This window comes from Oculina patagonica, chromosome 14 (assembly GCF_052425735.1).
Source record: "Oculina patagonica isolate OP01 chromosome 14, crgOcupat, whole genome shotgun sequence".
Classification (NCBI taxonomy): Eukaryota; Metazoa; Cnidaria; class Anthozoa; order Scleractinia; family Oculinidae; genus Oculina; species Oculina patagonica.
In genome coordinates, this window is record NC_135771.1 from 13,970,409 (window position 1) to 13,996,388 (window position 25,980).

General features: G+C 39.5%; 3 protein-coding genes across 4 annotated transcripts in view; all 3 read right to left on the minus strand.

The window, feature by feature from the left end:
- Positions 1-3,357: 3,357 nt before the first annotated feature.
- Positions 3,358-7,653, minus strand: LOC144638519 (uncharacterized). Its single transcript, XM_078497712.1, has 3 exons — positions 6,715-7,653; positions 4,905-6,023; positions 3,358-3,721 (listed from the first exon to the last, which is right to left on the minus strand). The coding sequence occupies exons 1-3, from the start codon at positions 7,540-7,542 to the stop codon at positions 3,464-3,466; spliced, it is 2,205 nt and encodes a 734-aa protein (XP_078353838.1). The 5' UTR covers positions 7,543-7,653; the 3' UTR covers positions 3,358-3,463.
- A 4,912-nt stretch (positions 7,654-12,565) lies between these two features.
- On the minus strand, positions 12,566-17,396 carry LOC144638546 (uncharacterized). The gene is made up of 3 exons (XM_078497738.1): positions 17,134-17,396; positions 14,507-14,878; positions 12,566-13,705 (listed from the first exon to the last, which is right to left on the minus strand). The coding sequence occupies exons 1-3, from the start codon at positions 17,248-17,250 to the stop codon at positions 13,343-13,345; spliced, it is 852 nt and encodes a 283-aa protein (XP_078353864.1). The 5' UTR covers positions 17,251-17,396; the 3' UTR covers positions 12,566-13,342.
- Positions 17,397-23,661: 6,265 nt separating this feature from the next.
- Positions 23,662-25,980, minus strand: part of LOC144637972 (rapamycin-insensitive companion of mTOR-like) — a 42,243-nt gene continuing 39,924 nt past the window's right edge. For both annotated transcript variants that reach the window (XM_078497063.1, XM_078497062.1), the window contains 3 exons: positions 25,762-25,970; positions 25,024-25,162; positions 23,662-24,866 (listed from right to left, as the gene is read on the minus strand). In XM_078497063.1, the coding sequence (XP_078353189.1) occupies positions 24,807-24,866; positions 25,024-25,162; positions 25,762-25,970 (408 nt within the window). In that variant the 3' untranslated portion in view covers positions 23,662-24,806. The remainder of the gene's footprint in view (positions 24,867-25,023; positions 25,163-25,761; positions 25,971-25,980) is intronic.

Below are 25,980 nucleotides of genomic sequence, written 5' to 3' on the forward strand. Positions count from 1 at the left end.
AATAATTGTTTTATTAAATTCTTCTCAAGTTAAAATCGAATGGACATTTCATTTTGATGTAAACGAAGTGATAGTATGAGGAGGCGCGAAAATTTCTGGCGCGGTGTTCACTTCTTGAGTTGAATGAAACATACGAGGAAAGCGAGCAAGACGCCAAGAGAGTTTTCTTCAGAAGATTTTCTTCAAACAATCCCCTCTAAAGTCGTCTAAATATCATGGAAATTGTGACAACAGTTAAGATTTACGAGAAGATCCGAAGCAAAACGTTTTCTGGAAACTACAAGTCTTGTGCAAGTCGAACGAAGCAAGTGTTTACATTGTACTTCTTAACGGCTCCACGGCTGTCATCAAGACTGCTATTATTTGAAGCGAAATTGAGCTCAAAGTGGAACAGGTTTATTAAAGTATGAAAGGACAAAACCAAGATTGAAAGGTAACAAACTTTACTGAAGTGCTGAGCCTAGTTTTATGACGTACACTGAATGAAACTGTGTCAGTTTGCCGTTCTTTCGTAAATTATTTGCTGCTTTTCTACTTTATTCACTTGCTCTTGCTGTGCGTTTAGTTTAAAAGTATTATTAATTACACTTTTCGCATCTATCCTTTTGTTTTGCGTAGTTTAATTTACTATGGCATTTCTTTGGTTTTTGTAGGCACCGCTAATTATTTCTTGTTCATAAAGCTCGCCAAATTTGCTGTTCAAAACCATTTTTTGATGGAACTGTCGCTTCCCGCAGAAAAATTGTAGTTTGGCAACAGTAACGCAATCATTTTCCAAATAAGGTCAAACTAAGGTATACGAGCTGACAACCGGGATTGAGTGAACCAATCAGAATGCTAGAAATGCAATATCCGTGGCTGAAAATTTAATAATATCTGATATAAATAGCGAGTTGGTTAAATACAAAAGCACGAACGCGGAGATGAAGATAGAACAAGAGGGTTAAAGGTGACAGCAGTCTTCGTTTTCTACAACGCAACCCGTTTAACTCAAGAATGAGAAGGACCTCCCCAGGGGAGAGGGGTCCTAGCCCCTGGTTGTTTTTGTCCACTCGCGGAACGCAAGGCCATGGAAACAGTGATGTCATGAAAATTCGCGCCAAATCAAGCCGAGGGATCAGGAGTGCTTAAGATGGTTTCCGCCCAACATTCGAGCAATACAGGCAAAAATAAAGTTACCAAAAAGGACCTCTAAGCATGGTAACAGTTTAAGTACAGCTAACAAAAACCTGCCAAAAATTTAGCACTCAAGCTGACCCCGCGAGAGAAAAATGGATTTAAAATTGTCAATATTTCATTTAAAACGGACGTTTCGCGCCAGTTCAAAACAAAATGGCGCGCGTTATAAACATTTTTACGAGGTTTGACTTTAATTTTCTCGAGAATGCTTTAGAATTTTATTACGGGGTCACTAAGCCGAATGAGTTTCGATAAGATCTTTTAAACAGTATACAAAATGTTGCTGTACTATGAGCAGATTTTTGGTACTTAATTTTCGCACTCGTTGCTCGAACTTTAAGCGGAATCCGTCTTAACAGGTTCTTATATTTTTCAATTTGGGTATTATAATGGCAAATTTCTGCCATGAGTTTATTAAATCACCAGGTTCTTACACGCGGGGTTTTACTGTAAACTATTAACTGGAGTCTTAGAAAAGAGATTGGCTGGAACACTGCATTTTATTAAGAGTGTATACTGAAAGCAGCCACATAACTACATCCAACAGCCCTTGTTGCTCTCCCTAAGTCATCGCTGCTTGAGATAATGTTTGTCTTTGAGATTTATGAATATAGGTAATGTATCAGTCAAATCGAAGGTTCAACATCCCCCCCCCCCGAGCAACCCCCCGGGCATTTGAATTTTTGGAAAATTTGCGTTCAAATTCCCGCCTCCCTGGGCCAAAAAGCTGTTCAAATACCCCCCCCCCCCCCCCCCTACAAGCCCATTTCCAGTGATCAAATGTCCTCACCCCCGGGAAAAATTCATAGTTAAATAGATGTTTTAACTGTGTAGCTTTTTATGCTCGTAAAATCCTGTCTGCCTACCGGCTTATAAATAGACCACACAGTTTTTTCCTCTATTCTATAATTAATACGTAGAAGATAACAAATACATAGAAGATAATCGGTCTCCGCCATGATAATAAACCCACAAGCGTTCACTGGGAACACGTACAACCAGAAATCAAGTCTGCGTTCAAATTCCGCACCCCCTATGTGGTCGGATGAAATTCCCCACCACCGAGAAGACTTCGATTATCAAATTCCCTTCCCCCATGGAAGGCAAAGGCGTCAAATGCCTGAGGTATGCCCGGGGAGGATGTTGAACCTTCGATTTGACTAATACATATTAAAGTGTTGTGGAGTCGGTGCAGTGAGATGGTTGGATACCAGAAAGGCTGCTCCTGTATAGTGAGTAAATTTTTCAAGTGCTGAAATGGATAGATAAGTTGCTGTCTAAATGATCTGCCTTTACAGTAGGTTAAAGTTCTTAATTCTCTTGACTCAAGTGCAGCTTCATTTTTTAGTTTTTTTTTTTTTCATTACGGTCTTTTAAGACGGGGTTAAAGTGTTGATTCTCCCCTTCCCCTTAAATGTAAAAGGTTTCAAGCTACAGCAGTGAAACATTAAGAGTTTGTTATACGTCAGCAAATGTTTCCTACCGTCATCATCTCATGTTTACAGTCCAAAACATGAGATGATGACGTCGTAAGACTTGCGAAGAACGGCGAACAGTATCGTATTTCTATCGTATCGTATTTCTTTTCTTATTGCTCCGAAAAAGCAGAGAATTTTCAATTGATCAGCTAATGCGAAATGAAAGAAAAGAAGAAAAACGGACTAGGATAGATGGGAGTTGACGGTAGACATAGTGTAATTGAACGCACAGCCTCGAACCTGTTCAGATTTTCATGGAGGTCGACGGGTATAACTCTCTTTTGATCGCGCGCAGGCAACAGTGACCTGGGCGAGAGTAGATAGAACGTTCACTCAGCTTGCTTGGTATTATAAGTCATTAAATAGGATTGCTGGTGCGAAACCGTTTAAAAGGAGCATTTGTTGACTATGATGTAACATGAACTTCGAGTCAAACTCATTGTCATTTAGAAGTTGAGTACCTGGGCTAGAGGCCATCAGCAACTTGGGATATGACCCAATCGTTCAGAAATTGTAGGAAAGAGCTCAAAATTGAATCTGTCAAAGGCAAACACAAAGCATACATTTAAATTTCAGGTGATGATTTATTTTAACCTTCAAAAATCAATTTCAATTCCCAAAAGAAAATAGCAATGGGCCTATTATTTTTATTGGCAAATTACTTCTAAAATTCAGAAAATGAGACTCTACGTCATAAACCACACAATCATTTAATAGTGTAATTCAGCAATGAGGACGTAACATAACATTCAATATCGATAGCTTAATTTCTTAGCGGTTTTTTTTTTCTGTTTTTCGCTGGTGTCTCACTTTGTTTGGAATGACCACACGTCTCCTTCGTAAATGGTTTCGCCGTCTATTTCAGCATCCACTCTCCAGTAGTAAGTAGAACCTGGTTGAAGACTTTCTGAAAGGTAATACACGTTACCATCGCTGGTGATCTTTGCACTGTACTCGGGTGACTTCGGTGTTGCTTCGGCAACTTTCGCCTTGTTCGTACCAAAGTACACGTGATGAATCGAGGCACCGAAGGCGTTTAACCACATAACAGCGTCTCTATCAGGCTTTGAGAGAAAGGGAAAAATTACTTACTATAAGCAGAAGTACATAATCTAAATTATGTACTTCTGCTATAAGTTAGTATCTTGGTGGGACTTGGTACAAAAGCGTGGAGTGGAGAGGGGACGTGAAATTTTCTTTCACATTTTCACTATTCTTATTACATGGAAAGGGGATGATCTTAGCACTAAGATCATCCTCCTTTCATGCCAAATAGAATAATCCTAGTGCTAGGATCATCCTATCTAAGATGAGGGATGATCCTAGCACTAAGATCATTCCATTTTACATGAAAGGAGGATTATTCTAGAGTTAGGATCATCCTAGCTCTTTCCATGTAAATGGGCCCGTGACAACTTCTAAAAGGTTAAATTTATTTTTTAATAGTGCCATCTTTTTCCTTTGGAAAATCCCAATAATTGTCCAAATATCTGTTCACGTGAATACATAGAAAGAGACAGAAGTTAAGTGGGTTTGGAAAAAATAACGATTAAATATAAGATTTTAAAATGAAAATTTTGCGCTTACAATTATCAAAAGAAATCTATATTATACTGCTAGATCGATTTTCTATCAAGTCTCGTAAAGTCAAATTAAAGTTGTCACCCAGGCCAGTCACGAAGAACACAAACAATTTATTGAACAATCAAAACACGAAGCAAAATTCAGGTAGCTAACACGAAGCCTGTGAAGGTGCCAGTGAGAGAATCACGGTTGGTTTTGGTTTTACTCCTGTAATTGATCGAGAAAGTGGCGGACGTTTTATAAGGCGATAACTAACCGTATTTATGTAAAACCAATGCAAGCGTGGATTACTTCTCACACTCAAATAAAAGTCACTCTAGATACATGAAGTGTTGCCGCGTAGAGTTATCTATTTGCTGTTTGTATAACCCACGACGGGATCTTGATTTACCCTGTCATCCAACCCTTCTATATCTCATTTCGAATTGAAACAGATTCCTTTTAATATCCTATATATCCTCCCCGCGCTACTTTAATTTTTTTTCTCGTCTCAAACACCTAAATGAAGCAACTAGACTTTATACCAGCCTCTCCAAAATGACCTTAAAACATGGCCCAAACTTTGCCTGTATATAGGAAATACCCCCACCAGTTAGTACACCTTATAAAAAGTAGATATTGATCGTGCACTAAAACAACACATTCAATTTTAGTTGATTTTACCTTAACTTTGTTACTACCATCAGGGGGGACTGGTGTACTGGCCTTGTAAAGCTGCCTTCCAGGAATCCAATAATATTTACTGCTAGGTTTGTAAATGTAAGGCCCAACCTTATCCTTGTTAAATCTGGAGTCTTTACGGGGCCGGAAATCCAAATTGTCCGCGTCCACCACTTCTTTCCGCACATAACCTGCTATGTTAAACTCCACGAGCCGTCCGGGCAAAGGATATGAAACTCCTTTAATCTTGCCACCATTCGCAATGTCGGCCGCGTTTCTCAGAACCACCGAATCCGTATTCATATCAATTGGCTCTTCACGAAAGCGCTTAAGAACACACAAAGTGCATCCGTCGGCCCTTTTATCTCTACTATTCTCATCCCTTCTGTCAAAGGCAAGATTGTTAAGCACTGTGTGGAACTCACCTTTGACCATGATCCCGCCACATTTCCACACCACGTTCCCTTTTATAGTGCCGTTTTGTCCAACTCCTGGGGGCTTTCCTGCGTCAAAGCGGAGGCCATACTTGGGGCTCGAGTGAACCCAGTTGTTTTGCAAAACGCCATGCGTTTGCGCGCCTCTTTGGAACTGGATACCTGCCCCGTCGTGCTGTATAACTCCCCAACATTGATGGTGAATGTGGTTTAACTTGACAACGGGATTTCTTTTATTGGGACGGTACCCACTAGAAGCTCCGTTGAAGCGCAAAGTGTTTCTAATAAAGTGGTCGTTTTCACCGTTTGATATGACAGTTCCTAATCCACCATTCGGTCTTTGCATATGAGCTACGGACCAATCATTGTACTCAAACAGATTGTTCTCTATTCGTACTCCAGTACCGCTGTACTCAAGTGCAACGCCATCGGTTCCATAAAACGTGCTGTTTATTAACTGGAAGCTCTTCCCGCGGTTTGTATGGATTACCGTCCACTGTGGAGGGTCGGTTAAACCGAGCATGCGCTTGGAATAAGAAGGAAAGTTGAAATTGATCGAGTCAAAAGAGAGCTCATCAATCACATCCCGTCTGCGTGGTCGCGGTACCTTCATAGTGGTGCCAAAGAACTCCATATGCTTGAAATGCACATGCTGACAGTTGGAAATGGTAAAAGCGTACGTTTGAACCTGCAACGATGAAAAGATTATAACAGGCAATTATTACTTGCTTCAACTTGTAAGTGGCCCATCATGCCGGAGCTTATCTTCTAATCCCCCCTGCATGGGAGTCTAGTCCATCGCAGGGTCCTCGAGCTCCCATTATTAAAGACATTAAACTCGACAGTACCAATTTATACACCTGGGTGGAGAGAGGCACTATATAATGGGAGTAAAGATCCGGAGTCCACTGGGCTCGAACGCCACTAGGAGTGCTATGCTCGAACCCTTTACCTTAACTTGTAAACTTTGCTTCAATTTGTAATATTTTTAAATTAATAGTTTCCACTTGGTATTACCTCAGTTGAATCCAGTTTCCCAAATTGTTTTTAACACTGCTAACACTCAATTAACATCATTCATTCGTTCGCTCGTTTATAAATTCATTTAGACAGTCAGTGAGTCATTCGTTCATTCATTTGTTAGGCGAGGTTTAGCAAAATGTCGTGCCTCATTTGCCTATTTCAAAGGCGGATGTAAATAACTGAAACCAATAAATATTGATATTACCCTATTCTGGGGTTTAGAAAAGAGTACATCAGCTGCCAACAAGTAATGCTCTACCAGTCATTCGCATTTAATTAACGGAATTACTGGCTAAACCAGTGGCTTTGAATAATCGTGTTACAGTTGTACTTCTCGAATACAGACACTCGTTTACCTTGCCACGTATCCGTCCTTCAGGAGTTTCACCATCCAGCGTCTTCACATAAACAGTTTTCGTATTCTTGTCGTAGAACCATTCTCCAGCTTCATCAAGGAATTCCAACTTGTCTTCCAAAAAGTACTGATTACGCCACGGCTTGAAGTTGATGTTGCCGAATGTGTCGTCGTAAGTGAAGAACTGTTTTCCGGGTGTGTGGCTTTTGACGGTGGCAGTAAAAGTATTGAAGCTACCGATATTCAGCACAGCCATCGCCCCTGCCACATTTAACCCACTTCCAGCCAAGTCTTTTTCGCCATTATCGACCATTCTTCCACGAGTAGAGCTTTTGGCAGACTTTCCCCAATATTTGTTCAAGAAAACTGTTTTGTCTGACCACAGAGCGTTTGGCCAACGAGCGTTGGTCATCATTTCACCATCGACGAAGAGTTGCCAAATGTCCTGATTTATTTTAGCGCTGTAAATCCCATTTCTTCCACGTTTCCAGCCAGCTTTAGGTGTGAGAGGAATTGTTCCATCGATAGTTGGAATCTCGTCCTGATAGCCACGAATGATGATAGGTTTGGACGGGGTGCCTCGTTTGCCAGAAATCTGGAATTCTGATTGATGGTAACGTCCTCTGCGAATGTGGCACTCATCACCAGGGTTAGTCAGTGCGTCGATGCAAGTCGTGATGGTCGCAAATGCAGTGAAAACGCTTTGTCCGTCATTTGAGTCATCGCCTTTCTCACCGTCCACATAGTAAACGGTGCCTCTTACGTACAATGGTACAACCATAAGGAAAGCACTTAGTAAAAAAATTCCTTTCATCTTAAGGAAATTCATATAAAGCGCCCATCTGTAAATTTAAAGACATATTCACAGCCTTAAAAATGACATAAAATTGATATCATGTTTTCAAACTAAAGACTGTTTTGTAATGCATGGTTGAAACTAACCTTTATACGCGCTTTTTGTTTGTTGTGATTTTTGACTTCAAAATGATTTAAAGATTTCTGATATTTTCGTGACTAATCTCTACTACATATCAACCAAAAAATCTAACCCTTTAAATGATTTACGGCGGATTTTATCATATCAAAACTCAACTCTATTTAAAAGATATGCAATTATAGGCGGCATTATCAGCATCTTGTTAAGAGTGATTAAAGACAGTTGCACTGAGAAAATCTTGCGAAATATAAACTGCTAAAGACCTGAATGCTATGACAAGCAATGAGTACATACCCGCTCCTTCGATATGAATCGTTAAAGTGTTCGTATGTAGTCCGCATACATAGAACTAATATTAAAAACAGAATGTAGTGAAACATTACTTTCCCGCTTGGCTATTTACTAATTTCGCAGCTGTTCTAATATGCGCGGTCTTCGTTACAATAGTTTTTTCTTAACTCATTTTAAAATCGCTGAAAACTGATTGTGTGTGAAAAAAAATATTTAAAGAACAGATAGACACATGGCCTTTATATAAATACATTAAAATTGAAATGCTTGCAGCTTGTGCTGCCAGCTATTGAAATAACAATCTAAAAAAAGGTCTAAAGTGTTATTTGTACTTCGGCAAAATCCTGAACAAAAGAGGATATTTCATTCTTTGCATAGAAGTGTCTTCGAATTATAAGAAGGGCCTGGTTTTTAATGTTGTTTGATCAGAAGTTTACTTTCTTATACATTTGCTTAAAAACCGTTTTGCGGTGAATGTAAGATGGAATTGCTATTATCTAATTCGTATTATATTAACTCTTAGAGAGATATAAGAGCTATTGTGCATGGTACCTGCTTTGCTTATGATTAAGAAAAAGAGAAAAACAGCGCACTAGCTAGTTTAAAATACAAAAACGTTTTCATTAATTCAATAACGTCATTTAGTTTCACCATAAACAAAAAATATTTGAGAAAATATGGTTCCTTGTAATCGGTTAATATCCTTTTGTGTTATTATTTATTAAAATACCCCTAACTATAAACAGACCAGGTTAACGAAACAGACCTGTATGATCGTGATAGATTTTTTTTATAGATAACTACAGATAGCCCGGGCCAAACGAAAGCAAGAGTCGAGGAAACCTCCAACTCTAGCTCTGGCGTTTGGCCGGGAAAGGGTGGTGGTGTGTACTCGATTTTTTCTATATATATATATATATATATATATACTTCTTGAACATGAATAGAATAAATTTGTAGAGCGCTCAACTCTGAGAGGAGCAGTGATAATAATGGTCAAAAGTAGGAAGATTTCAATTCATCGTTTTATTGCGACAACGCTGTTTCGTGTGATCAAAGTATGACCACACTCATCAGGCAACATCAACGAATGACCGTTAAAATACATAAACTGGCAATAAAAGGCTAACTTAAGGTTGCTATGCGTATATATATATATATATATATATATATATATATGTATACGGGGAGGCTCCATTTCGAGGAAAACCCTCAGCCTTTCATATACTCTATCCCCTCTAAAGTGTTCCACATCGTGAAAAGCTATAACAAATGATTTAGGTTAACAGGTCAAAAGGAGCATTTTCTGCCGTTCCTGCGGCTGGCGAACTAGAAACTTTTTTCATTGCGCTGACATTAAAGTTGGCTCCGAGTTGTTTACTGAAGTGAAGGAGACAAAAGGAACTGTAGTTGACAGTTGACAGTGACTGAATGGAGAGAAAGAGATTGTCATTCGCAGATAATTCACGTGTCGGTGGATTTGGAATATGTCGCCACGTTAAACTACCGCTTCGTCTTCGATATTTATTTATTTTTATTAAAAATTGCTATATTAGAGCACTAAATCTGTTTACAAATATATTTTCCTTTTCCAACTTAAAAGAAAGTATCGAAATATAGCCAGTATAGCTACCCGAGAGCGCCGGAAAGCTATTAGAGCATATTGGTACAAAAGACCGAACGAAGAACTTAAATCGAGGCCTGATAAATTCTATGATACTTTAAAACCATTCATCGGTGGTAAAAGCAAGGAACCAACAGCAATTTACCTTAAGACAAACGAACACAACATTGTAAAGAATCTAAAGGAAGTAGCAGAAACACTGGCAGATTACTTTACTAATGTGGCGTCAGATCATGATTGGAGGAGACCATGTTAACAATCTCGCGGAAGAGGACCACAGTGAGCACAGTAGCGTTAGGAGCATACGAGAAGCTTATAAAGAAAACGATTTTGACTTCAAATTATTTTAGGTGCCTGAAGTACAACAGGCTCTTCAAAAGATCAATCCAAAGAAATCTAGTGGATGGGACTCGCGTATTTCACCAAAGCTTCTCAAGAGCGTAGCTGAGGGTACAGCAGCATCCCTTACTAAACTCTACAACAACTGCATAGAGCAAGGTGAATGGCATAATGCGTGGAAAATGGGTGAGTGCACACCAGCGTATAAGAAGGGAGACAGACAGGATACTACAAGCTACCGCCCCATCACTTCCCTTACCGCAGTCGACAAAATATTCGAACAGTTGCTTTGCAACCAGGTGACATGCCATTATGATAAAACTCTGTACAACAGAATGACAGCGTACAGGAAAAAACACAGCTGCGAAACAACACTGCTTGCGCTGATAGAAGATTGGAAATTGGCCGCTGATACAAAGCAACTTGTTTATATTCTATCTACAGATATGAGAAAGGCCTTTGACAGCTTGAGCCATTCCTTGACGATAAAGAAGCTGGAGGCTTACGGCTTTGGAAGACGTTCACTTGAACTAATGCGATCATTCTTTGAGAACAGACATAACAGAGTAAAATTGGGCGAAATCACGAGTGACTGGATAAAGATGAAACGTGGATGCCCTCAAGGATCATCCTTCGGACTCTTACTAATGTACGTTAAGGGAACGGACCACGAAACAGTTGGACGCAGTTTGAAAATTTATGGTAGCCAAGCCCTGGCTTGGTACTCAAAGAACTATTTAAAAGCAAATCCAGACAAGTTTCAGTCGCTAAATATCAATCCAAGAAAAATCGACAAGGACAAGAGCGACACAGCCCTCAGCATCGATGACATAGACATTACAAAAACAGAACAAATCAAGCTACTGGGAGTTCACATCGACGATAATCTTGAGTTCACCGAGCATATCCGTGTGCTATGCATTAAGGCCAGCCAGAAAGTCAGAGTACTTTCTCGTCTTCGCAATTTAATACCTTGCAAGGCTACGCTATTACTGTATAAGACGTTCATTTTACCATACCTAACATACTGCCATCTAACATGGCAGTTTCAGTGTAAGTCATCGGACAAAAGGAAACTTGAGAGAATTCAGGAACGCGCATTAAGAGTTATATTCAGATCCCACGCCGAAGCCTATAACGAACTCTTGGGACGGGCAGATTTGCCCACACTATATAATAGGCGTTTACAAGATACAGCAACGCTTATGTATAAGGTCAAGAACGGGCTTGCGCCAGACAACGTCTCTGCCCTTTTTGTCCGCAAAGACACTACACACTCGCTTAGAAACAGTGATTTTGTCTTACCGCGTTTTGATACTAAACGCTACGGGAAACATTGTATCAGATATCTTGGACCACTTCTATGCTCAAAATTAAGGAAAGACCTGAAAAACTCGCCGACTGTGGCCGCATTCAAAACTAAAATTAGAAAACTCAATCTATCGGACTACGTGGACAACAATAGTAACTGTTGCAAACTCTGTAGTAAGTAATAATAAAGATGGTAAATTTTAAGCTCGGTAATAAATAATGAAGATGAAGTATTCAACATGACACGAGCATGGGACAAAGAAAAAAAAATGTCAAAAAATGTTGCGCTTAAGACATTGTAAATATTAGTTGTTAGTTTTTAGTTAAGTATTTTAAATATTTTAAGCTTAGCATTATTAATAGTATTTTAGGTATTTTAATTGTGTCCCCAATTAGTCCATAAGGGCTAAACACACAGATACGGTAATAAAGTTTTTATCTTATCTTATCTTCCTTCAGAAGTTTAGTGTAAGTATGTTATTTGTCCTTGGACATTATCTGTTCCTCGAACTGAAGATCACAGTTTTCCTCGAGCTTCGCTCTCGGAAAACTGTTCGCTTCTCGGATTAGATAATGTTCGCGGACAAATATCAATGCATATTTTCGCGCCAAATGGAGGTTATTGTTTATATTAATTGTGTACATTGGACAATACTGTGACAATACGCGAAATCTAGAAACTAAACAAGCCAACGAAACATGACGAAACCCCTCCCCTCTCCCCATATCAATTTTGTTTTCATTTCAAACAAAACGTTTTGGTTAAAATGGCAGTTCCGAATGAGCACTGAATAGGGGGAGGGAATAAAGAAAAAATACTACCCTTTTCCAGCTTGTTTTGTCAAAGATTGAACAGTAGCTTGTTTTATCGACTAAATATTTTCAGCCCGGGGTACCCGGGGAAAAGGGGGGGGGGGGGGGGGGGGGGGGGGGGGGGTACTCGACATAATTTCGGGTAGGGAGGTGCGGCCCGGCCTCCTAAACCCCAACCCTGTTTAAGACACGAACCTCTGATTTTCCTACCCTGTTTAAGACAGAATGCCAATTTTTGATACCCCGTATAAGACATAAACAAGTACCTCACTTGCTTGTTGTGATCGTGAATTAAGCTAAGTATCAATGCCGAAATCAACGTAAGTCAGTAATACGGAAGAATTTGTGAAAATTCGGCTTGTTACACCTCTGCAGGCATATAAGCCTATCTTGTTTGACTTTGTTCCATGCAAAGATACCCTGTTTAAGACAAAAATGGGTGAAATATATACCCCGTTCAAGACAAAAAAGCCTGAATACCATACCCTATCGGGCCGCATGTTCCCTAATAAGGGAGTGCCCCCCCCCCGGATTTTCAGCAGGGCGGTTAGTGTTAAATCATTCTGTATAGTTGCAGCCGGGGATAAAAGTGAGGTTGATATGTCAGGTTCTCGTCCATGATTTATTGTCAGTTGCTTTTGCTCACCAGAAATGTCGATTACAATGAACAGAACCGCAGAATCATTCGGCTCTTTTACTAAAACTACAGAATTTTTTCTTATTTAGTTCCATTTCGCACTTTAGTGCTATTTAATTTTTTTGTTACGTTACAAAGTTGTAAGCCTATAACCAATAAAAAGCTGCATTTATAAGCAATAAAATGTAAAAGTCGATTATTTTTGTTCAAAAAATTATGGAATTTAATTATAACACAGTAGTAGTATCTCAAGAACACGAAAAATTTATTGTTTCTGATACTAGTACCGTAGCATGTTTATTCAGTGTTTATTCGCTGCACGAGAAAACTGGCTACGAAGGAATCACTCTTGCAATGAATTTTATCGATGTATATCGAACACTAATGAAGCAATGTCTTCATTCTTTGCAATGAAACTATTCAGCTGACTATTAATTCTTATCCCAAATTTCCTTGGAGTACAACTAGAAATTTACGGCTTTGCGAGTTTTCTATGGCTTCCGCATTACTAGTCTAAATAAATCTTTACGCTAGACTGAAACACGTTTATATTGGATGGCCTGTCTTTTACGAAATTTAAATAGCTAAAATACATCTCACCAAAATCAAATAAAAATGTCTTTTCTCGTTGCATAATGGTCTTAAAAACAACGATCACAATAGTAAGGACTGATTAATTAGGACTGGGGCCTAGATACTTCCTCAATCATTATCCGGGACACCGATCGCCATCCAGTGTAAGCGTCTCCCAAAGTGTAGCCAGGACATTGTCCAACCCATAATTCCACTCTAACCGTGCCCTGTGGGATGTTCTCACAATATCCCTCAAATGATCGATGATGATGCAGATTGGGATTCCCAGCAGATGATGGCCAGCCATTGTACACAACAGCTTCGATTGTCATTGGTCCACTGCATTCATTGCCATTTAACTTGAAGAACCACCGGTTACACTTAGCAGATGAACCACTGACTCTCATAACTCCCTGGAATGAGACTTTGATCGCTGTATCAGACTGAAGCTTGTTAAACGAGCAGTCCTGGAACGAAAGAAAGTGAAACAAGTCATTTTTAACTTCTTTAAATGTAAACTGACCTAGTTAGTATGGTGTTTTAATGCTGGCATCTTGAGCTCAGGCTATTAAACCAAAAATTGATCTTCCTTATGCAAAGACGGCGGAGCAGGGGGGCAGGGGGTATGTAGCCCGCCAAACGAAAATTTGGGGGGGGGGGGGGCGCAGTTGCCCCCTCTCCGTTTTGGCGCCGAAAATATCGCGAGCGAGCGTAAAATTGATTTTTCAAGATATTCCGTCTCGTGAGTGAGTTCAAATATCTTCGAAATTTCCTTGGAAGTCTCCGGAAAACTTCGTTTATCTTCGGAAAAGTTGGAAAGTGATCGGAAACGTTCGTATCGCCTGCACTTTCACCACAATAATGAAACAAATATAGCAAACTAATACAACATTATCAAGAATCCAAACTAGGAGGAGGTTTACAAGCGGTCTTTCTACCTTGGTCACTCTGTCTAGATGTGTTTCCGCCGCTCCAATAGTATCAATCAGATTGTACGAGCAAAGCTTTTGCTGGCTGCAGACCCTCCCAACTCCTACCACACTTTGACAAAGTAGCAAATACTAATTTTTTGAATACAGTTATGCTTCGCATCCACGTTAAAAATTAAAAAAAACCGACACTTCCAAATTCCAATTCGATTGGGAATACACGGCCCCACAAGCTCATAGCTTTAATCCTTATCGTGCCTAAATAAAAGTAATTTATTTATTTTTTTATTAAAATCATTCCGTGATGTCATAATCCCCAGTGCTACCTTTTTCTCTCACCTTGATCTTTCCGTTATCTTCACCGTCATTTAGATTTTTCCACACACATTGTTTCCAGTTGGTTTGTGGCACTGCACTAGAAGGACTTGTCACGCTTTCTCCTTTCTCACCCTTGTCGCCTTTTATTCCTTGATCACCCACAAGTCCCCGCGCTCCTTTTATTCCCATGATTCCTGGCGCTCCGTTCTTCCCACGAGGCCCTTCAATACCTCTCTGTCCCTTTGGTCCCATCATTCCTTGCGATCCCTTGTCACCAGTCTGTCCTTTAGTTCCATCTCTTCCCTGTGGTCCTTGCGGCCCCGGAATGCCAGGCATTCCCGGCATGCCATTTGATCCTGGAATACCTGGAAATCCATGAGTTGATATGGATTTCTAGAAAGGAAGTAAAACATGCATTCATTGGACGATGATACACAGAGTAAAACTTAAAACAACATGAAAAGATTTTGTTTTTACAAGAAAGTCGATACATATAAGTCAAAAAGAAAATAATCCGCATTTTGAATAACCTTTAACTACTTAAGCAATATCAGTTACTTGTAACTAGAGTCACCGCGTCTGTTGTGAGGTCTACTCTGATAAAACATCCTCTTAATTATCATTCTCTAAGCAATAGTTAGGTTAAAACTTTCATAGTAGTTATGGAACGTTGATGTCTATATCAAACATATTTAATCTTATTTCCCCTTATCGGGGCAAATGTTTCCCACTAGTTCTTTCCATGATCACAAGTTGTTCGTTCGCTTGTGAAGCCAGTTATCTAAGTAACAACAAAGACATCGTTATTTCTTTAAAGAATTTACAATGACTCCGTAAACAGCAAATTTTCATTCCGCCATAGTAAACTTCTTGGAGCGAGTTTCGATTGAGTTTCTTAAAACCCAAACCAAAGTTATCACTCTGGCCAATTACCAAAGACAAACTTAGTGAAATACGGTAAGCACTCGATCAGATATCTAGGACCCAAATTGTGGTCAAAATTACTAAAGAACATAAGAGAGCCCACATCTCTCAGCATTTTCAAGACGAACATCAGAAATCTTAACAATCTTGATGCATTATTAGATGATGGGTGCAGAGGCTGTCCGCTCTGCTCCTCTTAAAGAATTTTTAAGTATGTATCATTGTATTATATAATCCACTGTACATTGTCTCATAACATACAGTAGAATCCCGGTAACTTGAACTCGAATAACTCGAACAACCCCGCTAACTCGAACAAACTTCCATTTCCCTTGGATTTGAATTCACTTTTCAGTCATTTTTACTCGGATAACTCGAAAACCCCGCTTACTCGAACTAAATTTCGTTTCCCTTGATCAAAATTTGGGTCAAATTTACCCCGATAACTCGAATCCCGGTTCTTGCAACTCACCACGGTTGCCCATTGATTAGAGCAACAAAACAGATCACGTATTTGACAGCATTTTTCCACTCTTATCCTAAGAATTTATGATCGTGTTAGAGTTTCTGACGAGATAAGTTTAATTTGCACTGTGCTGTGTACTGAAGTGCCGTAAAATCAGTAAGCTATCTATTAATTACTTGGCAAATTAAATATTCAATCTACCCCGATAACTCGAAACCCCGTTAACTCGAACGGTTTTTCGTTTCCCTTCAGAGTTCGAGTTACCGGGGTTCTACTGTATTTTAACTTAGATCTAAATTTTATTATTGTAAATAGCTATAGTTTTTTAGCATTTTCTTTTAGTTTAACTCTTTTTTGTTATGTCCTCGTGTTAGTTGGGGAGTTTTTTCCCAGCTAGGTGGTTGATGACATTCTTAATAAAGTTTCTATCTATCTAGACACAGACAATCCAGTGAACCAATCAAGACTCGAAGCAAATGCAAGTAGCCGACATAAACCGCGAAAAAAAACGTGTGCGAGTATGTCACGATATGGTTATGGCTTATCTTCGATTGGTTGAGAAAGTGGCGTGAGATTTGTAAACCAATTACCATGTCCACTATGCGCGGTAATGCAAGAGCAAAGCAAATGCGAATTATTTTGACACTCAAGTAAACCTCTCTAAGAGATTAAAGCCTTGATTGGAGATAAAGATTAAGACATAAGGTCTGAAGGGCCGAAATATTTTTGGCTCTCTCCCCGGTTCATATTGGAGCGAAAAACAGTCCATCTCCTACCCCCACCCACCACTACGCCACCAAAATCATGAATATCTCGCAAGCTTGTCGATGTCATTCGTTGCACTTGAATAGCGAAGCGCGCGAGTGACGTCACGACTCAGACAAGACTCAGGCAAACAAACCGGAATGTCGGACGATTTTCCTAAAACACTTTCTGAAAAAGGGGGTAGTCCTAAACCACTTTCATAAAACGAAAACTTTGTCTAGATTCCTTCTATTTCTCTCAGAGCCAGCTGATTTTTTTGTGCTTTGTGGGGGGTATAATCATTTGCATTCTATTTTTAGACCTCGCGCGCTTCGCTTTTCGTGCACACGCTTTAAAAATGTCATAATGATGAGCCTAAGGTGTCCCCGCAACCTTACTACAAAGGAATCAATGGCTGAACTCAACATGATGGAAAGGAAGGAGAAATCTTTGCACAACTTGATTAAGAAATTGATTGTCATTAAAAGAGGAACATTTTTATCGACTTTTGTACCTCACATAAGTCTTTGGTAGCGCCGTTATCTTGTTGTTGAGGGCTGGTAGTGGTTTCCAGTGAGTTTCCTGTTCCACAGAGAACCACCAAAGCTGTAAAATACACAAACTTTGCCATCTTTCAAGAGTTAAGCGATGAACACTTACAACAGTAGTACCTCACGTCTGTGTGGTATGAACTGTCTTCGTCACTGGTTCCGTGATGGTATGTGCTCAGGTTTAAAGACGCTTCTTTTTATGTCATGGAACGAAATTTAAATGTCAGTGAGAATCGATAATATGTTATGTAAGAAAACAGAGTTTAAAAGCAGACAAAAGGATTATAATAGGATAAGCAGACTTCTAATATAGAATGAAAACAAGATTATTTTGTTATTAGCGCAGATGTGAAATTACCACTCGGGGCTCGAGCACTCCGCTAAATGCACTGAATAAAGTGGAGCTGTGTAGATTTTGCCGTTTGCTATAAATTAGGTAGGATTTTCTTACCTTTGTCTTTTAAGTAATGTAATAAAATTTCTTTTAGTGCAAGCGTTTAAAAGTGCTATTTAGAATCAGATGTTTTTGTCAGTGGTAAGGTAAGTTCTCTGCATCCATAAACCCAACCGTCCCATTAGCTCATATGCTTCAAGCGAGTACCAAGTGCGTTCAAACGAGTGTTTCGTTTTAGGTAGAACAAACGTGTCCAAACCAGTTTGTGAAAGTTGTATTTCGAATGATATAATTTTCTGAATCCAAATATTTCGACAGGAAAAGAATGATTCATGAACAGCCAAAGCGTCAAACAGAGAATATAATAAGGGTCATAAGAAGTTATATGACATAGATGTGTTTAGACAAGACAGTGTGAGTACTATTATTAGTAATAAAAGCTTAAGAAAAAAAAGATAACTGGCAGCGGAACTCTTTGATACTAAAGTGTGGACTCAAAGATGTTTACGTAATGTTTCTGTTTGTTTTAACGTGCATTAGATATGTTAGATTCTTTGTTGAAAAGTGATGAACACATCAGTCAACAGCTCACTTTGAAAAAGCGTGATGGCCTCGGCCGAGAGTATCCTCGCGGGTGTTTATGTTATTATTTGGGGGGGGGGGGGTGGAAACAAATACTCGCAGGATGGAACACAGAAAAGAACACTGAATGCGATGGCGAGTTACTGGATAAATATATAAAGTCTAGAGGAGACAGCGAACGAGTTACGGAAACTTTCGACAAGTTAACAAAAAGAATAAACTACAAGCGAGTCCTTGATCATAATTATCTTCCCCATGATTGCCATTTTGACACGAGCTGCTCCGAAGCCGTTATCTCTCTTAGTAGTATTTGTATGCGCCTCGAGTGGCTGCACTCTTAATCGGCTCTCTTACATTCTAAGGATTTTAGCTTTAGGAGAGCTTTTTTTTTTCAATTCTACAACTTCAAGGATCTATCACTAAGGGTTCGGACACGCTTCCAACTGCTTGTCGACGTTTGCTTCGCCCGTCTGGCACCCGAAACTTGTTGTCATCCATTTCAAGTTTCCCGCGTGGCGAGAACACTGATGCAAATCTTGGTACAGTACGATATGAATATTCGCCTGGTGAGCTTCGGCGCCTCAGAACAACCCTCAAACGTCAACCTATTGAGCACACTGTCTTCAAACAACTTCAAGACTGTGGTATTTTACGGCCCTTTCGTGGCTGTCGTGCTGGAAGAGCTTTTAAGTTACGAAACCATGCTGGCTCATTAAATATTCAAACTGTACATCCAAGTAGACATACTTGCATATCTAGATATTTGCCGTCTGATTCTCATACAAACACTGTAATTTCTACCCGCTTTGCCTACTCGTCAAGATGGCGTCGAAAACCGTTATACGGTCTATATGCTGACAAAACATATTGATTTGATAATAATCCGAAAAGGGGAGCATACCGTATTTACTCGAATAAGCGCCGCAGCGCTTATTAACTTTTTCGCGCCTCAAATGCGGTGCTTATTCGAGGGCGGCGCTAATTTAAAATTTGGCCGCCAGAAAGAATCTAATCTTTTACAGTAACTGAAAATAGCGTCTTTTGGTTTTCAAAATTCGTCTTTTGCTGAAGGGAGAAGTGGCGCTAGGCGTCCTGGCAAAGTTTGCGGCCTTCACAACATTTACAGAACTACGTATTGTAAGAATGTTGGATAGAAAAACTAATGGGCGAGCGGTAAAACAATCACTTTGAACTGCAAAACATCGCTTTTGCTGGAAAGAATCTTCTAAGTTTGTTTTAGAGTTGCTTTGTAGTGTTGTTTTTAGTTTAACGGAATTCATCGAATAAGCGCCGCATCGGTACTGCGTTATTAACTTTTTGAGCCCAACTGCGGTGCTTATTTGAGTGTTTACGCTAGGATTTAACTCCCATTTTTTTTCTTTGCTTGTCCTAAAAAAATTGGCTCGGTGGGTGCTGGCAAAGGAAACATTTTATCAGTGAGGATGACCAAAACTGAAATAATACCAGTCAAAGATGGAGAAAATAACTGCCTTACCTTACGCCGATTGTTTATCATTGCAACAGACTGCTAGAAATTAGCGACAGATTGTGTTCACATCGTTTAACTAGAAACCATGCTTCAAAATTCAAAACAAAAGCCGCAGCTTGCAAAGACCTGCAAAGCAAACTTGAATTTTGAATGCTAGTTCCCAGTTTGGCGATGTGAACTCAACCTGCCCTTTTTGTCTCGTGACGTCATGACGTTGTCATGACGACACGAGATAATACTACAGGGGAGAAGGTGCATTCCATGCGTGTTTGCTTTCTGTGGCCGCGGAATTTTCCCGCCATGTCAATATTTTTCCCGCCATGTCAAAATTTTCTTTTTTTAGTAAATGCCAAAAAATGCGATCATCAGATTTAAGCAAAACAGATGCAGACTTCTCAACCTCAAAGCACTGGAAATCTGGAGATTGAGGTAAAAAAATCTGGAGATTTCAGTAAAAACCGGGAGATTGATCAACTGACGGACAAAAATAACTAAAAGAGTCCTAAAACCAGGCGCTAATCAAACGACTTGTTACTCTGTTTTTTCGTGAGATTTCTGTTTCTCGTCGTGAGATTGAAGTGACAACTGTGAGTCTCACGACAAAATCGTGAGACTTGAGAGGTCTGCAGATGCTGTTTGCACTGACAGTCGCGTTTATTTTTAAGCTTTTTGTTTGTTTTTCTTAGTGATAAAAGCAATCACACGAGATTCCCACCATTCTAGTCATATTAGTCAATTTAACAAATAGATTTCATTTTGCCGTGCGTCTGTTCAGTAATAGATCACAGATGACGTCAAAATGTGGTATGAACAGAGAAGTGGCCCACGAGGCGCTAGCCGAGTGGGTCACTGATGTTCATACCACATTTTGACGTCTTCTGTGATCTATTACTGAACAGACGCACGGCAAAATGAAATCTATTTGTTTTATATAATAACACAAGACTTCAGCACACTTCTGTGTGAGCAATGCTGCCGTACCGATGAGCTAAGTTGTTTTGATTTCACTATTAAGTTTTCGTTGACACGAAGCATTGTTATCCTATTGAATAAACAGAAAAATGGTCAATTGAAAGTCAATGAAAAAACTAACCTTTATTCCGATTTGGAAAGTTGTTCAAATCTGTAAGCATTAGCCGAAGCGTTCAACCGCATTTCGTTTGTTTTCCGTGGCGTCGTCCAACTGTACAACATCGGTCAAACTTTCATACAGATTTCGGATAATTTCTCGAATAATTCACTGTCTTCTTCAAGCTTGTTTCGCCCAGTTAAATGTTTCGAAAGGTGAACGATGCTTGGCGTATTGTTTCTCACTGAAGATTTGTAATTAAGCTGAACTTTTTTGCTTTGTTGTGGCCCCGCAAGTTTGAAAAACTTTGCCGACAACTCTGATTTGGACTACGAACTCTGATCACGCGCGCGAGTCACACCACTGCGTGACGTCATCCATGTGTCTGTTCTCTGATAGATCATAAGTAAGAACCAATCAAAATGCGCGTAGAATTCAGGTTATTATATAACAGATATTAGTAGAAACTCAGCTGTGTTCTATTGGAAATCCGCGAATCTGATTGGTTCTCCCACTGATTTCTATTCGCCGATAGAAAAGCTCGCAGTCTAATTGTTAAATAGCTACCGTTTCGTGAGAGAACAATGTGTTTTATGATTTTGGTACAGCAATAGGGGAAAAGCATGTCTTAAACAGGATTGCGCCTTACAGAACTGTAGGTATGTCGACCGACAATATGTCAGGAAAACCTTTTTTTGCCGTTTCCATTTTTGATTAGATCCGATTTCAAAGATGTAATAGACCGTAGTAGTCGAACCACATGTGTGCCTTTACTTCAGTTGACTAGCTAGCTTAGGTAAGTTAGAATTTATGCTGATTAAACTAGTTCAAAACAACTGGTAGATCCCGTGGACATTATTTTCCTTGTGTGTCTTCAAGTTGAGTATTACTCGAAGACACACGCGAAAGGTCAACCATGAAACTTTGCTTGGTAGTGTGCGTGCGTTTATTGAAACGTGAGGCTGAAAACGTTCTTATCAGTCACAAACACAAAACAACAAAGGAGAATCTGTGACTTTGTTGACCTTTTTTTAGATATTTAAGAACTATCTGTGACAGATAAATGCTTAATGAATCTGTGTGTGTCTGTATTCTTTTTCTGCTGTTATCGGAGTCCTATAACTGTTCAACGGCTACATGCTGGAGTGTACTTTGAATTTAAGTCAAGCCTACTTTTGGCTGCTTGGAAAAATCGCTTTTGATAAGGTGTCGGAAACAAGTCGCGTGACAATAATAAGTACGAACATTATCCGCCTGACAGAAATAGCAACGATCAATTAGTATGAATCAAGATGGACGCTTAATTACCGTGATAGTGATCGGAATGGATACTATTAGGCATCGATTTCAAAACTTTAACGATTAAGCTATGTAGTTTATCTAGACGTTTCTAAACTAAATGGCACCCTGTGTTAAGCGGAGAAAAAATTATGCCGGCGAGACGGCTAGTGGGGGGTCTGAAGAGAATCTTATATATATTTTTTAGTTGGATTTTAAGCCTTTCGCGTGAGAACCATTTGTAGTTGGAATAAACCTTTGTTTTTATCTTTAACTGTGAAATCGTGAAGTTCAGCGCAAGCATTCACGACAAAGGTTTCTGAATTGACAAGTGAATCAAGAGTTTCGTATATCGTGTTGTGAATGTCACAACTTTTATCGAGCGACAAAAGTAGCTTTAGTTTTAGTTCAAATTTTAGGGGTGAGGAGTCTAAATGTTTCTTTATGTTAGATGCACGCTTTTTAATTTTCGATGTCTTTACAAGCAATAAATAGACGTGAAAAGCGGTCTATTTTCAAATAAATTTAACTCTGAAAAGAGTCACGAGACACTAAGCCCAGAGGGCTTTTGATTTCTTACTTCTCGTAAAAAAATTGGGGTAGAAGAAAAAAAAAAAAAAAAACAGCCAGTCGATAAACAGTTAACCACATCAAGGCAACTACTATTCACAGAGTGGTATTATTTCAGATAATATACGAAAAATAAAAGCCGGGAACTTGTCAAAACTCGCACGGAACTTGGCAAATTACTCGAGCAAATTCCAAGATGGAGCAAACTCCTAATCAATATTGTAACATTGCGCCACAACAACAAAGCTGGCTGCGAGGAAAAGAACATCCGGTTTATGGTGTTCAACCCTGAAATCACCATCGCATTTAGCGTTCCATTCCGTCATTTTTCTTTGTTTCTCCCGAAATAATCCCACAGTGACTTGCGCCTTCACTATCGGAACCGGCCGCCACTTTTTTTTCGAAGTGTGCAATTTAATAAATGCAGTGCTGAAGTAAAGTAATGGCTATAACTATCTCATATCCAACAAGCGCGAGTGTAATAATTGTTTTTTCAAAAACACCCTCAGAATCACAATATTTTAGCTCCCCAGGTGTTCTCGCTGACGCGTACATCACTTAGGGGCTATCGTTTTATGTTCCATAGTTTATGAGCTCATATACCATGGCCTGCAAGCCAATTCAAATCTTAGGAATTTTTTTTTGTGTTAGCTTATGGATATATATTTTAAAGATCGGTTTTTTACGTTTTCTGTTACGACGAAATTGCTTCTACAGTCCAGTTATTGTCTTCGCAGTTTAGCCGCGTAAAAGCAAGAGCTGAATCACACGATGAAAAAACCTCCAGTGAATTATGAATTGGGCTCGCCCCAGGCCGACCGGTTAATAATGCTACGTGGGTCATGCGCGTTTAGCCATACTGCATCAAGATAAAAACAACTACCTTATTGTTACTTATTTTCGCGGGTACTTAATTTCGCGAAAATGGAAAGGAATATTTCGCGAGACTTAATTTTCGCGATTTGGCCAAAAATACGCATTAGCATAAAAAATAAATAGAAATCGTTTAGAATTATTTTCGCGGGTCTTATTTCGCGATTTTTTGAAAATCGCGAAAATCGCGAAAATTAAGTCCCGCGAAAATAAGTAACAATAAGGTATACCAACAATTAAAAGTTAAAAGTTGACTTTTATTTTACAAGGTTTGCGATGCAGAGTTCATTTATTTTTTATTTTCGTCATATTAAAGGGAAATGAAATCAATTAACAGCGACACATTATTTTGTTCAAGTTTTCACAAGGTATGGCCGGTGGCTGTGATATTCTGATAACAGACCTTGAAGCTTTACATTGACCCATTCATTACCAACACTCATCAATTTCTTGTTAGTCGTTGCTCGTGATTGAGAACGAGCAAACGTCTGCCATTTTAGACAACGTCCGTTACTTTTCTGTCGTGAGACCTTTCTAGCAGTCAACGTAACTAGCCAGACATATTTTTCAGAACTATACACTTCGTAAAACATGTGATCATTCTGCCTTCTATATTAAATATTTTCATCAGTACTCGTTCAAGAGTTGTCCCTACGTACAAAGCACTAATGGTGGCAAAGGCTGTTTGCACTGAAATTCACATAATTTTACAGTTCAGTCAGGGGACAGTTATCTGATTACGTCATCATCGCCCTCTGTGAATTGATTGATATCACGACTAGGCCTTTGTACATTGTGTTAAGCAATTTTTCAGCTAACTTTTGTGGTACGAGCAACTCAAGCAACGTTTGCCTTTCAGAGCTAGCAGTCAGCCCTTGAGCAATAGCTTATCGAACGAAACGCAATAAACAGTTCTTCGAAATTCTTCAGACGTCCTCGGCAACCTTCGTATACTTACACAAATCACGAGCGTTACCCGGCAGTGGCGTTGCTAAGCAACATGACGTCAAATGGACGTGACGACTCAAAAGCTCGTGCTTTACGGAGACACTTTGTGTGCAGCGATAAAATTTGTCAAAAACAGAACTTGTCCCCTGCCTGAGGTTATATCTTGAATTAATCTATTCCATAAAATCGCTGTAAATTATCGACATATTCCAGCCTTCTGTTGCATCTCTCCTGCATGGTGCAGTACCTGCCTGCATCACTTTTCAAAATTACTTATTTTTATGTTTAGTTCAGTTACAAGCTCGCATCTCAAAAGTCGTCAGAACAAGATCTTCAACTTCCGTTCTACGTCGAAGTAACATGTTGACCGTGTGCTGAACACGTGACCTGAGTTTCCACCAATCACTGACAAAGCTACGATGTTGGCATTCAGTCACGCGGACGAAGAGTTACTTCGCTCTCTACCTATGACCAAATCTGCTTGCTCGATAATCTAAAATGAGAGAGACAACAGTGAGAATGGAAGCTCCAGCAAAAGGATGGGGAAGGAGTGAGGGGGAGAGGGAAGGAGGGAAGGAAGGGAGGGAAGGGGGGAGCAGGGAGAAACTAAAAAAAAAAACCTAAAACACTATCAAATTACGTTCAATTACCGGATCAAAGTTGACATTTGCAAAGAGTCCCTGTATAAATCTTCTGATGTGGATCTTGAACGTGTACAAACCCAAGATGTCCGCCACTTCACAATACAGGCAAAGATCTTGGAACAGATGGGAACATTTTTCCTTTAACCTGAAATAAAGACAATATGCGTGAAACGTGGAAGTTGCAACTTTGATACAGTAGTGCGTTTCAACAAACCAGAAAACGCCTCAGTGAGCGGTATAATGCTTCTGTGCGTGCTTTATATATCTTGGTACATTTCTTAGCCGTCCTCTACAAAACGACAATAATTTTTGCTTGTCCTACATATTTTATCTCGGCTGGTTTAGGCGCTTTTAATCTTAAATTTTACAGAGACAAAAGATTGATAGAAGTTTACGAAAGGTCGTCGTTTATTTGGTAGATTGCGCTTCACGGCGATGCTAGAGCCCTGTTAAAGCCAAATTGGAAATCCATGATTTTGTGTCCAAATTTGCGGTTCGAATAGAAGACAGCACTCTGAAACGTTATTACAAAATGATTACTTAAAACCTCTAGTGTGACATGACAGAAGCTTTTTTTTTATTTATTTAGAGTTCACTAACAAGTTATAATCGTTTAAATGAGCAAAATTTGCTCTTTTAAAATTCCGCCGGAAAAGATCGGGAAAATTCGAGTTTTGGTTTTGTGTTGGCGAAAGAGATAAAAGCATGGTTTTGATTGGTCAATAGAGGTTTAAACAGACTTACTTGACAAGCTCTTCCTGGTGCGCTCGTGAAGCTACCACGCTGCTCAAAGACGTCACAATTCTCAGGATCTCATCTCGGATCAGTCGTTTTCCTTCTGTCGTGTGTTCATCCAGTTTAGTTTTGTTCGCTGGCGTGTTGGTTAAACTAACAGCCGAGCCAGCACCTGATTCCACCAAGGAATCCTCGCCACTGGCATCCGCGCGTTCAAACTTGAACAGA